Raw genomic sequence first — 13158 nt, 5'->3', positions numbered from 1 at the left:
CCGCGAGGTGGAAAATTGCAGACCATGCTACAGGGGGCCCTGGGGTTTCACCAGGGATCCCATTCAAACCATGTTCATACCAAGTTTGCAACAAGGTTAACTCGGGGGCCTGCCACCTACCCAGGAAAGAAGAAATCCCACAAGGATGCAGTCCTATCTCTGTTGATGTACCTCCAGATCTCGGGACGTATCCTATGCTAGTTCGTGATATGATTCTTTGTTCAGGAAGGTCATTTTGAACCATAGTACTGGTGGCAACCAATAAATATCAATTTACAATACAAAAAGACAAGTCTATATCACACAAGTTTCGTTCAGTCATCGCACGTCCATCTGAGCACCTAGCACTTCGCATCTTGAACCGTATCTCTGGTCTTTTTCAGGAAGGGTATCAAATCCGTGCCACCCGTACCGGCAAGCTTAGTGTTCGCACCCGTTTCCTTCATTTGAGAGCTAGCCGTGGCTAGATTCATCCTGCCTTTTGCCTGTTCAATTGGATTAGGCTGTCTCGACGCCATGACAATGTATCGAGTGACCATCTGGATGTGTGTATCGCGGAAAGCCTTGAGCTCGTTCACAGCTGCGTTGTATGCATCCTTGACCGATTGGGCCGGCGAGTCCAGTATGAACGAACGAACATTAGATCGAGCAGACAGATCTTCAAGGAAGCGCCTATGTGGGCCCGGCATGTATTCTCGCATTTGCTGCCTTTGGTGTTAATACTTATTCACACATGTGTGGAGACGGGGATTCTAAAGACCAATATCCCGTGATGTTCTTACCTGAATAAAACTCGGGCCACCAGCCTGCTTCCCATCCGTCGCAGAGTGTTTAATGCCAAGGAAGATATCAAGTGCCTGGATGAGCGAGCTTTGTGCATTACTTCCACCACTCAACTGGAGCCAATTCTCTGGTCTTTCCGCCCCTTTGCCATCACCAACATCGTAGTACACACCATTGGGAAGACCAGCATGGCCCATATTCTTGCTACCAGCCAGGAACGGCCGAAGTTGGTGAAAGAAGACAGCCGGATTGTTGTGCTCGTACATCCTTTTCAGAGTCAATGTGAGGTCGCATAAACCGTCGGCAAACCTGCACAACAGCGCAGTGAGCAGGTCTACATCGTTGGCAGCAACTGCCTTGAAAGCGTCCCGCATCAGCGAGATGAGCTTGATGCCTTTGGCTTCAACGGCCACAGAGATCACCATGAACCATTCCTCGTCTTTTGTGCCAGTGAAGGAGGTCCGAACGTGGATGTTGTCCGGGTCTGTGATGTTTGCTTCTGGGTTGGAAGGTACGAAGTTCCATAGTGTGAGGCCGGCGTAGGTGGCGCAGGCGGGGAGTTCGAGGTGTGCTGATATTTCAAGGAAGGGCTTTGAGACCGAAGGGGGAAGTCTCTGTTGTCTGGATGTCAGGGAATCTTTGAACGGAAAGGAAAGGGTAGTGGACGCTTACATCTTTTGGGATCTCTCCTCCCCAAATATAAGCATGAGCAAAATATCCCATAATAACACAAGCACGTCGCCATTCTGGTTCTGTTTGAAGATGTTCAGTTGTGTAGACGGGCATATGATCGATTTTGTCACGGATCTGGCTCGTTTGGATGAGGTTCGGGAGTTGACTGGCTATCTCCTCCCAAGTCTCGTAATAGGGATTTGAGAGTCTGGCCAGTGGAAGAGAATTTGGGAGAAAGCCTTGCTCGGCATAGCTTTCGAAAAGATCATTGAGAACAGCATCTGTTGATTGCAACATGGTGGATAATGATGTAGGAGTGTTCGAAAAGGAGAACCGCCTGGCGTATATAAACAATGACAAAAGGGAAAGACTGCCTTTTAGGCTTATAGAGAGTAAGTTTAGTGCTTTATGCTCATTATTTCAATATCTCCCTGCATCGGTTTGTATCGGGGCCATTTAGTCAAAGAATCTATACAACCCGGAAGCCGTCCGGATCTATATCCGTCTTCCGCTTTATAGTAACTTTATATGCGAGGTTGATCCAAATGTATGGTTATTTCTACTCCGTTGGTTCGACACTTATAAAAATCGCTTGGATGATAAGCAAAATATGTAGTTTTCCCAGAATATTCAGATAGGAAAGTGCTTTCTAGGGTTGAGATTGTGATTGAGACTTGGAGACTTGAAACAATCTTGGTTCTGTTACTACTCAAAGCTGATTGCTTTGCTGATACATAGTAGGCCATCTGTAGATTATGGATGATGCATGTAACGTCATGGCAAATAACAATAGCCTATGAGAGATATAATTCATGTCGAATTAAAAAAGCTATGATGTAACGTTAAGGCTGTTCACTAATATGGAGACGGATCGGGGAGGCGGAAGCGGAATATCATCCGTGTTACCCATTGTAGCCTTTGAAGGTCCCTTGGTCTCCGATTCGGCTCTTATAAGAAGATAATAACCTATTTCCGAGCTCTTTGTTTTCTTCTCTCACTTGTACACAGTTGCCGCTTGATTTACATTATATTCGACGTATTTTACTTTATCAATATGACGGGCACCAAAGTATCTAAGCCAGTCTTTCCCGCAGAGGCAACAACACAAGATTATGCTGCATCTCTGGATGTAGCAGATCCTCTGTGTAAATTCCGCGATCAATTTATCATTCCCTCCAAGGCGAATCTCGCGACGAAGAAGCTGGCGAAGCCAGGTGGGAACCACATCCTCGCGGAAACGAGTATTTCTAACAAACTCATACAGGTCTCTCGTCAGAGCCATGCACGTACTTTTGCGGTAACTCATTGGGTATCCAGCCCAAGGCCGTGTCGAAGTATATGGAAGCTCAGTTGGATACTTGGTCGTCCATCGGTGTTTGTGGACACTTTACTGATCTTGAAGACTCACCATTGAAACAATGGCAGCTACTGTCTGAACAGGCAGCTGCTTCAATGTCCCGCATTGTTGGGGCTGCTCCTGAAGAGGTCGCAGCCATGGGAACTTTGACTACAAACCTCCACCTGTTGCTTGCAAGCTTCTATAAGCCGACGGAGACCAAGCGTAAGATTCTCATGGATTGGAAAGCATTCCCCAGTGATCATGTGAGTGACAACCCACAATAAAAAGGATCCCCTAGGATCAACGTTGTGATACTCGGCTGTTTCGATTGCCCACAACTAACACACTTGTAGTATGCAATTGAATCACACATTGCCTGGCATGACCTAGATGCAAAGGAGAACATGGTTCTCATTGGCCCAGATGAGGGACAATACGAAATTTCGACAGAGAAGATCCTGTCCTATATTGATGAGCATGCCGAAAGCGCCGCGCTGCTTCTTCTCCCCGGTATCCAATACTACACCGGACAGTTATTCGACATTCCCACAATTACCAAGTACGCTCAATCAAAGAACCTTGTCGTTGGATGGGATCTAGCACACGCATATGGAAACGTGGAGCTTAAGATGCACGACTGGAACGTCGACTTTGCAGCGTGGTGCACCTACAAGTACGGCAACGCCGGCCCCGGTGCAATGGGTGGTCTTTACGTGCACGAGAGACATGGCCAGGTTGATTATAGTGCTGGACCAGATGCTCCCAAATTCCGTCACCGCTTGACAGGATGGTATGGTGGTGACCGGTCAGTAAGGTTTAAGATGGACAACAGTTAGTTTATTCCTATTCGTGTCGCGCGATACCTATTCTAGCATATGCTAACCGCCAGCAGAGTTCAAGCCTATCCCCGGAGCTGGAGGATTCCAGGTCTCGAACCCCTCAGTCATTGATCTGACCTGTCTTTGTGCGGCTTTATCCGTCTTTGATCAGACCTCCATGGCCGATTTACGCCAAAAGTCATTGAAACTAACGGCATATCTGGAGTTTCTGCTTCTGAAGGATACCGATGAGCAGACTCGTCTGTTCGATATTATCACTCCTTCAGATTCCCATGCTCGAGGTGCCCAACTGAGTGTTTTGCTCAAGCCTGGCTTGCTACACAAGGTATCCGACCGCCTACAGGATGCGGGTATAATTTGTGACAAGCGGGAGCCGGGCGTTGTTCGTGTGGCACCAGTGCCGCTGTACAACACTTTCTCTGAGGTGTTCAACTTTGTCAAGGAGTTTAAGGGCGCTTTGGCTGATTCATAGTTGATAATTGATATGATGAAGACAAATGTGAATAGAATGTCGAGTATTATAATGCAATGCACAATGAACAATATGCTGGGGGCGGGCCATTGAATCTCAGGATTGAAGACAAGATAAATACACACAAGAATTGAAGCCTGCTGTTGCAAGCCCTTAGAAATTCCCAACGCTTTCCCAGTTATCACCACTGCGCAGGAACTCTTGCCCCTGAGAAAAGAAATTGGCAGCAAGAATAGAGAACTCGTCATTAGATAGTGTCAAATGCTGTGGCGAGAGCAAGGGGTTTGCTGGGTAGTCCTGGCTAGGAAAGGCGGTATTGGTACCAAGAGATTGAGATCGAGGATTTGATATATCTTCTCCCTGGACATTCAACCGGAATGGCGCAGGCAAAGGTGATGTCTGGGATACTTCTGCGCCAGCAGAAGATGAACCAGCATAAAGCGACTCTCCGAATAGACGCCTAGCAGAGTCTGTATCGCTATTGGATGAGTATTCAAGTATTTCCCAGAATCGCGATAGATCGATTAGGAGACTTTGATTTTGTGCGCCTGGGTCTGACTGGTAGGTTGCTGAGACTGCATCTTCTAGTCGCTGTAATCTATGTGCCTGTTGATATGACAAATGATGTGTTAGATTGTTGGTTTAACCCAAAAAGAGACCAGAGAGGGTGGAGATTCATACCAGTCGTGCCATGTGTGGCCACCTTTCTCCTATGGTTTGCACAAACTTGACACACTTGGCGAATCTTTCACGCTTATGTTCTCTGATAGTCAAATCATCTGTGAAACTGAGTTGCAGTTCGATTGTAGCGACAACGGCGGCGCTGTAGCCTAGTAATGGATCTGACACTAGAAATGACTTCTCTTCAAAGCATTTGATGAAGTGAATTATCCAGGTGGTATGCGAGGAGATCAGGTCCGAGGTGTGCTGCAAGAAGATCTCCGGGATAGTACTCCGGAAGTTCCGAAGACTGAGCGAGAGAAGCAGCGGATGGTTGAGTAGACACAGGCTGGTATGATACATGAATTGATTCAGAAACCACGGGCCCCAGTATTCACGATGTGTCTGTAATTCCTCGAGAGACCGTTCCGCGAGGTTAGCTGGCTTGAACCGGTGAATATATGGCATGCGCGTCTCGAGGTCCATTTGTAAAGCAAGTATTTTCGAGTATTCGGAATGAGGAGACCATGGTGGGATATTGCTTGGACGTCCGTGAAGGCGCACGTATCGTGCTGTCCTCGCAAAAACTTCGCTCAACATTACCACATATGCAATGATTCCTTCGTCTTGAATGTCACTCCGCCGTATTTCGACGGTTGATGGCCTCGGGGAGAGGAAGCGTGCCGGCCGTGCGGGGCTTCGGGGATACGGAGGGCCTCCAGCTTGGGGCATGTCCGGGATTGGGAAGTCGCCACCGTGTAGCCGTTTGAGAAGACATATACTCCAGAAGCAGCGTCTGCGTTCTTCGCGAACTACGCTGCTGATCGATGAACGTGGCTCTTGTCCGAGATTGGCACATTGTGCAAGGTTCATTGCTAAGCTGCTGTGGATGCTGGAACGATGCGTATTGCCGTCTGGTAGATATAATTAGCCCAAACCTAAAGATCGGAAACACTTGGCTCATACTTGTGAAGTCAACCAAGCTCAAAATACAGAGACATTGAAGTGTTGAAAGCTCCACTGGCCCTTCTGAGACTCTTTTCATAACGAGGCCACGAGAAACCTCAGCATAGCCATTTATCAGGCTAGCGGAATCGGCCCTATTGCGGTGAGCGTATGAGAAGCGAAATGCGAGTGCCAATATAGCAAAAAGAAGCTCCGCCTCGCGTGTTTGTAGACTGGAGAGAAAGCTATCCCTGCAGAAAAGAGGCAGAGGCTGAGAATCACAGTACAACAAATATAGCTCTGCAATGGGAATGATCTCCTCCCACGGTGGTAGGGTAATAGATGAGCTTGGAATTGGCAAAGTCACAGACGGAACATGAGATTCTGTGGGTATTTGTGGCTCACTCCTCGAGCTGCAGCATGTTTCCATGAGTAAGTAATTGCTTAAATGGGGATCCTGTATGTTCTTACCCAAGTACATTCAGAACCTCTCCCACTTTGCTTTCAAGGCTTCGTAGTCTATCTTCCTATGATGGGATCAGTATTTGGATGAAATCCAGGGGGGCTTGCATTCATAGGAAAAGAATACTCACTAGAACGTGAGATGTTCGGGGTTCTGAATCATTCAGCCTTGGACTCGACTCGGGAAGTGGCCGACGCCTTTCATCGGCGTATAAACATTGTTGCTGTAGCCTGGCACACAGAGAACACACCGGCTGCTCTCCGGGGCATTTGGCTTTCTTACGCCTGCGAGATTGGTGAACCGCTATTTTTTCAGACGATTCAATGGGCGTGGTACCTGCAAGGCTCACAGGCCTGACGAACCCTCTTGGTGGGTCTCTCCGAATAGGTGAAGCTCTCGTCTTCCATTGTTATATCCGCAACATTCAATATCAGGACGTATGGCTCTCAACGGGGACAGTCATTCTAGAACCATGTATCGGATAGTTCGGGGCCCCAATTCACAGCCTATATCGAGATATAGTTATGTTCAATGCATGCTCTCACTTAAAGAGATATATGGATCCGAACAAGCAAAACCGCTGTGTGTATTACCCGGAGACGGAAGTAAGACCGTGAAATTGGCACCAGGGCTTGTGAGACAGCTGAGTAATCAAGTGTGAAAGCACCCGACCTGGGCACCTCGTCAGCCGTGGACGCGGCCCGCGGCGCCTGGGCCCCGGGGCTTAAATCCTGCGCCCGTCTTCGGCACATTCACGCCTACTAGCCTTATATATTCTGAGTTTTTCTTGCGGTTGGTTGCACATACAGCATATGTCATGAGTGGATAGGACTGAATGACCTTGTACGGCCTGAACCACGTGTTAACCACGTGTTAATAACGTCCCTCAAAAGATATCTTTTAGTCCTATGCCTCGCGCTTCTTCTAGGACCTGTCTCGGACAACCACCGAACCTCAAAACCCAACGCAATTAACCTACCGTAGATATTCTAATGAAGGAGCGCATTTGAAATTGGAAATATGCGCTTTGCTAAGACGGTGTTGATTGTGATGACACCTTACTTGAGAGTTTAAGAGTCCCAAAAGCCTGTCACAGAAGTATCAAACAGTCTGACGCACGCAATATGTATATGGCTACGACAGAGGTGAAGATATAACGTTCTGTACAAGGAGATAGTTGGTCTCCTATGTATGCCCGCCCAACCTTGGAATCGCCCAGGCAAGTCATGCGTCATCCATTTCGACCTTCACCGGATAAGATATCTCTCCACTGCCGTTACATGGATATGAGCAATATGTATTTAATGCATAGGCATTATTGTTACAGCCGCTTGGATGCTTAGTAGCTCCAATAAGGGCTACCATAGCCCCGCTTCGGCTTGTTGCGAGTCATAGCACAACAATCTCTATTCAATCAAAAACAGTGCCAACCCAACTTGGGGCGGGAGCTTCGAACGAGTACTTCTGTGAAACCAGGGAAACGATATATAGCAGCATCTCTTGGATTGGCGCTTGAATTGTTCATATGTACAGCTCCAAATCTGCGTGGCTGCCAATCCATCTAACCCCTTCCTGGAGTAGAAATACACCATACAAAAAACAACTGATGCCCAGCTTGAATAACCAACGAAACTGAAAATGGCACCATTTATCTCTGCCAGACTAAGTCTTGAGATCTATGATTTAGATCCAAGTCTTGTGGCCCTGCAAAGAAGTCAGCATGTGAACGAATTAAATCAGTTACCCGTGCTCTCGTCGGAGCATGAGAAGTTGTGGGTTGGGTAAAACTAACGAGAACCATGCGGCACATGGCGTAGGTGGTAGCTATTGTCAATTAGTTTTTTTTATCCTCGACCGAATCTGTTAACGGAAGATGGGCCCACTCACCAGCACCGAGGCCGTAGACCGAGATGAGGTAGGGGTACATGATGTAACCGGAGCGGGAGGTCTGCGAGACAATTCCAATGTCAGTTTCTTGTCCTCTCTGAAGCTCAATTGAGGGCATATGCGCCCCTTCCGGTGTGCACTGACCTTCCACCATTGGCGCTTGCCATCGTGGTTCTGGAAGAGACGCTGGTAGTAGGGCACACGGTTCTCGCGGAACACGAAGCTAAACAGAGCCAATCAGTCAGTATAACCTGCAGTATTATGGTGGGATAGCATGTCCCCGCAGCCGCATCGATCGCAATTGGACTCCGAAGATCGCGGGAGGAAATTCGATGGTCGCACTCTCACGATCGGGTTTGTGCGGGGGGGAGGTTTATGCAGTGATTCGAATGGGACACGTACCCAGCCATGCGGGAGCTAGTAGCACGGAACATTGTCGCGGTTGGAAGCGAGAAAGGAGCGGGGATGTGAGGTACGACGTGGGCAAGATGGGGATGTGAAGTTGATCCGGAATGAGCTGGACATCGTGTCACGTGCCTAGCATCACCTGATCGAATCAGACGTTGTATCTGGTCATCATCCCAAAAGGGGAAAGCGCCAGAAAAGTGCCCAGACGCGTATCAACTTTTGAATATCCGGCAACGAAGCTTTTGGATTGACGTCGGGAGCTCGAAGAAGGATGTTTGGCGTCGAGAATCTGCTTTCCCGACCTTCCTTTCTTAATCACTCATGCGCCCGGCGCTTCTGCGACTGTTGAAGAGGCCGTCCGCCGTCTCGATCCTTGACACACTCACAGCAACACCGGTCGGAATTGAGCAATTGGAGTCTAGGTATAGGTGTCTACGATGTCATTCACGAAGCGTCAAACAAGAACCACTCGAGGAACCCGACAATAGCCTGACCCGGCATCAGCTTGAGGATCCATGCCGAGGGAAACGGCTATTCAGCTTTCCCGTCTACGACATTGAGGCCTCGAACGAACCAAACACCCTTGAGCCCACGCCTCTCGTGGAGCATCAAAAGTATAATAACACGACACAATGCCCCACCAAACTTTTGTCTCTTCGACCGGACAAGCTTGAATTCGAATCGGACGTCGGACACCTCAGCAACATTGGAACGCGATTAGTGGACAAACCGGAGCATCGAAATAATCTCGATCTGTGGGAGGAGCTTCTTCGATACCGTCAACGTCACTATGGTGATAATGGCACACTAGAGATATGGGAAGGGTTGAGGATCCGAGTAGACGGTGTACGGCTCCCGGTTGCAGGAGAGCAAGCGGACTTCTTTTGGCAGAGCTTTGTGGACATGGGATTGAGGCGTGAGCTTTTCTTGAAGGAGGTCCTTGACTATGCCGTCATCATACAAGAGCAACAAGGCGACCGATGGCCGCAGCTGTATGAGCGCGTGGTGGGTGGGCTTCTTGAGCAGGGCCTGACGAAACGTGCGGTTGAATGGCACAAGAAGCTTCAAACTTCTCAATTAGCCAGTACGAATGATGTGCTGAAAATCCTTCCCTCAGCGATCCGTTCTTCGTCTCTTCCGGCTGGCACGGAATTTGCGATTTCGGCTGACCTCGAGCGGTCGTCCTTGTCCCCGGGATTGCAGGCATTCCAAGCGATATGCTCCACGACTCCCGATCATAATTTTTATGGTCCTGTCATTGCAATGCTCATACAGCAAGGCCACGGAGAGGCGGCGATCTCAATGCACCATTTCCTTGCTCGGCGTCAGGATCACCCACAGAGCCCTGACGAGATACAGCCATTGCTGGAATATGTTGAGAAATTCGGGCTACGAAAAGAGTTCAATAGGCTCCGTGGCTATGTCAAAAAACGATTTGATACCGAAGCTTCGATTGATCAACCTGGCCCAATAGATACAACCCCAAAATCTGAGGAGAAGGGGTCGCAAGACGAAAAACCCTTCAAAGATGACATTGGTGCTAAGCTGTTTGCTACTCGTGCTCTCAATTTCGATATGATCGTTGGTGGCTTGAAGATGCTCGGTGTATCAGAGATCGGCCACCGGACGTTGCGCGAACTAGCCACGAGAGCTCATGGCAACCAAGATCTTCTGGACAAGCTTAAAATACTTAAGCAGTCCGGCATTTCTATAGGAAGTACTGTTTTCTCGCGCTTAGTTCAAAAACTTGCAGCCCAGAACCGCGACATCCTTCTCTCCGACATCCTCCGCAGCGATCAGCATCCTGACATTCTCGAAGACAAGCGTATGCAGGAGTCAATGCTGGTATCTTACTACATGGCACGGGATTGGCGATTGTACAACATGACTCTAGCAGTGTTAACGGAACTATACCCGGGGGCACCAGACCTCTACGACATCCATTTTCGAAAGCATATTGCGGCCTGGGAATTGAGCGCGGCGTCCAAGGTTGCCGACGAGCTAGCCCTTCGTGGGCGGACTTTGGGCGAAGACAGCGTGGATTTCATGGCAGACCAGATTCTTACCCCTCGGCGAATGAACCATCGCCCGCCACCGGGTCAACGCCTGTCTGCCGTCGACGAAGTGATCTTCATCTTCAAGATTTTAAAGCGCGTGGTTCCTGCGGGAGGGTATGTGAGTGCTGCATTTTGGGTTGAGATGCTCAAGCGTCTCGGTATGGCAGATGCATGGGCGGACTGGGATAAACTTCGAGATTGCTGTCAGTGGCTCGTCCGCCAATACGCCGAAAGCCCTGAGCAGAAGCCCAAACTGTCACTTGATCCCACCAAGCAGGCCAACGGCCGCGATCGGCGGATGCTCGATTTGGTCTTTAACCCACAAATGCAAGCCGCCATCGTCTCCTGGGGCTTCACGTTCCGAGTACTGGAGACCACCGCATCGAAATTCGCCATCACCTCACCTAACTCCCCAACGGATGAAAAGCTCATTCCATGGGTACGGGGGCTGATTCTACTTCGAGAGCTAGAACAATCCGGTCTTCGTCTTGACAAGCGATTGATCTCCCAGGCAGTCCGCCACCGGCTGGCCATGCTCTACAGCCACCATGTTCTGTCGGCGCGGCGAATGAACCGCATGCTGCGGCGGCGGAACCCGTATCCTCTACAGCAAGTGTTGAACGATGTGTTCAAGGCCTGGGGCGACCCATCTCTCTTTGATGGGGTGGAACAGAACCTGGAGCAGCTGGTGAATCCGCCAAGAGCGACCAGAACGAAACGACGCGCCCCGGGTATACGTTTGTCGCTTAAAGGACTATGAGACTTGCACATGTATATTAGCAAATATGTAAATAATTGATCATAATACCCATACGAGAATCAGTGTACACGTAAGCCTTTGACAATGATCGCCAAGGATCAATAAAAATTCATATAAATCGTATATTACTCTAGATTGCTAATAGTTATGCCTAAAACCGGGCTATGTCACAAGTAAAATGGCCCAATGGCAGTGCCGCCCCGTTGTCGATCCACCGATCTAAGAATAGTTGAGACGGCAACGCGGCCTTGTAAACATTCTATTTCTATCTCCTTTCTTTTTCTTTTCTTATTTATATTTGATTCTACGGACTATATTCTATATTGGTTACATCTACATCATTTGTGTACAGTTATGCGAGTATTCAACTTCCTGGCATTGTTGCCCGTAGTCCTTGCGAACCCTTTGTTTCAGAAGCGTACGACAGCATGCAACAACTCTCCTGATCTATGCTCCAAGTCCTATGGAGAAATCACACATCTCGGTGCCCATGACAGTCCCTTTGTGCGTGACGATAGTACCGGCAACTCGATAGCCGCCAACCAGTATGTTTACCTCCAAACTCCAATAAGAACATGGCAGACTAACACCCGTTCTCCAGATACTACGACACTCCCACGCAACTATCAGCCGGTGTTCGATTAGTAACGGCCCAAGTCCACAAGAGCAACTCACAATGGCGTCTATGCCATTCCACCTGCGACCTGCTCGATGCGGGGTTGCTGAGCGATTGGCTGAAGAAGATCAAGACATGGCTGGATGATAATCCAAACGAGGGTGAGTTAGTTCCGCAAAGGATGTATGGAGAGAGGAAAAACAAAAGCTAACCGCCTCCAAAATAGTGATCACAATCCTCCTAGTCAACTCCGACGACGCTACAGCCTCCGATCTCAACACCGAATTCACAACAGCCAACATCACCGACTACGCCTATGAGCCAACCACCCCAGGCACCGCCCCGACTACCTGGCCAACCCTACAAACTATGATTGACGACGGCAAGCGACTAGTCGTCTTCGTGGCCTCCCTAGACACCAGCGCCAGCTATCCCTACCTAATGGACGAATGGAGCTACATCTGGGAGAATCCATACGACGTCAGCTCCGCGTCAAACTTCTCATGCTTGCCAGACCGACCGTCGGCATACAAAGATAACAGCGCATCGGCACTTGCAGCTAATCTCCTCCCACTGATGAACCACTTCCTTTACTCGAGCAACCTCGCGATCATAGACGTGGAGTACCCGAACGCCAGCTACGTGGGGACGACGAATGCTGCGTCCGGCGGAACAGGCAACCTGGGCACTGCGGCTACAGACTGCAAGAAGGCATGGAATGGGCGACAGCCGAGTTATATCATGGTGGACTTCTTCAACCGCGGACCGGCGATCGACACCGTCGATAACTTGAATAATGTTACTAATCCCGTTGGCCGCAAATCTGTCTCGACTTCGGCGGAATCGACCAGCGATGCTTCGTCGACGAGTAATGTGTTCAAGGCGCTGGTTGACCTGGCGGACTCGGCCAGGTCGGGTACTTCGGTGTCTATGGGGAACTGGATTTGGACTGGTGGGAACTGGGGGAATCTTCTCGGTGGGGGGATTTCCTTCTAAGCTGAATGATTTGGCCTCGATTTGTTTTGTGTTGTTTTTTTTAATCTTTTTGGAGCGTTTATACGTTGTTTCTTAGATATCTTTTGAGTTGAGTCCTATGGTATGGGGCTGGCCCTGGCTGGACGGTGCATAGGTATTTGCATTCAAGAACACGGCGTTTTGGATTAGACTTGGGATGACGGGGTTCATCGTTTCCCCCAAGGAATATATGGTATAGTTTCTACGAATGGGATGATTCAAAAGGCAACTTGTGTTCAACTT

At 49.0% G+C, this 13158-nt stretch overlaps 6 protein-coding genes across 6 annotated transcripts; 3 read left to right on the top strand and 3 right to left on the bottom strand.

The window, feature by feature from the left end:
* Nucleotides 1–341: 341 nt before the first annotated feature.
* N7447_002095 (indoleamine 2,3-dioxygenase) lies at nucleotides 342–1752 on the bottom strand (the record flags this gene model as incomplete). Its single annotated transcript, XM_057226371.1, has 3 exons — nucleotides 342–704; nucleotides 783–1397; nucleotides 1456–1752. 3 exons carry the CDS (start codon nucleotides 1750–1752, stop codon nucleotides 342–344), a joined length of 1275 nt encoding a protein of 424 aa, XP_057090387.1.
* A 757-nt stretch (nucleotides 1753–2509) lies between these two features.
* Nucleotides 2510–4105, top strand: N7447_002094 (Kynureninase; the record flags this gene model as incomplete). Its single annotated transcript, XM_057226370.1, has 4 exons — nucleotides 2510–2669; nucleotides 2720–3057; nucleotides 3148–3625; nucleotides 3687–4105. 4 exons carry the CDS (start codon nucleotides 2510–2512, stop codon nucleotides 4103–4105), a joined length of 1395 nt encoding a protein of 464 aa, XP_057090386.1.
* A 153-nt stretch (nucleotides 4106–4258) lies between these two features.
* On the bottom strand, nucleotides 4259–6580 carry N7447_002093 (uncharacterized protein; the record flags this gene model as incomplete). The annotated part of the gene is made up of 6 exons (XM_057226369.1): nucleotides 4259–4711; nucleotides 4787–5679; nucleotides 5732–6123; nucleotides 6182–6237; nucleotides 6304–6457; nucleotides 6510–6580. The coding sequence occupies 6 exons, from the start codon at nucleotides 6578–6580 to the stop codon at nucleotides 4259–4261; spliced, it is 2019 nt and encodes a 672-aa protein (XP_057090385.1).
* Nucleotides 6581–7856: 1276 nt separating this feature from the next.
* On the bottom strand, nucleotides 7857–8494 carry N7447_002092 (cytochrome c oxidase subunit 7; the record flags this gene model as incomplete). The annotated part of the gene is made up of 5 exons (XM_057226368.1): nucleotides 7857–7877; nucleotides 7966–7997; nucleotides 8061–8121; nucleotides 8205–8283; nucleotides 8463–8494. 5 exons carry the CDS (start codon nucleotides 8492–8494, stop codon nucleotides 7857–7859), a joined length of 225 nt encoding a protein of 74 aa, XP_057090384.1.
* A 295-nt stretch (nucleotides 8495–8789) lies between these two features.
* N7447_002091 (uncharacterized protein) lies at nucleotides 8790–11285 on the top strand (the record flags this gene model as incomplete). The annotated part of the gene is made up of 1 exon (XM_057226367.1): nucleotides 8790–11285. One exon carries the CDS (start codon nucleotides 8790–8792, stop codon nucleotides 11283–11285), a length of 2496 nt encoding a protein of 831 aa, XP_057090383.1.
* A 354-nt stretch (nucleotides 11286–11639) lies between these two features.
* On the top strand, nucleotides 11640–12897 carry N7447_002090 (uncharacterized protein; the record flags this gene model as incomplete). The annotated part of the gene is made up of 3 exons (XM_057226366.1): nucleotides 11640–11830; nucleotides 11887–12062; nucleotides 12128–12897. 3 exons carry the CDS (start codon nucleotides 11640–11642, stop codon nucleotides 12895–12897), a joined length of 1137 nt encoding a protein of 378 aa, XP_057090382.1.
* Nucleotides 12898–13158: the final 261 nt, after the last annotated feature.

The sequence above is a fragment of the Penicillium robsamsonii genome (assembly GCF_028829455.1).
Source record: "Penicillium robsamsonii strain IBT 29466 chromosome Unknown utg000001l_segment0_segment0, whole genome shotgun sequence".
Classification (NCBI taxonomy): domain Eukaryota; kingdom Fungi; phylum Ascomycota; class Eurotiomycetes; order Eurotiales; family Aspergillaceae; genus Penicillium; species Penicillium robsamsonii.
The sequence above is the reverse complement of the archived record's forward strand: the minus strand, read 5'-3'. Positions and strand labels throughout refer to the sequence as shown.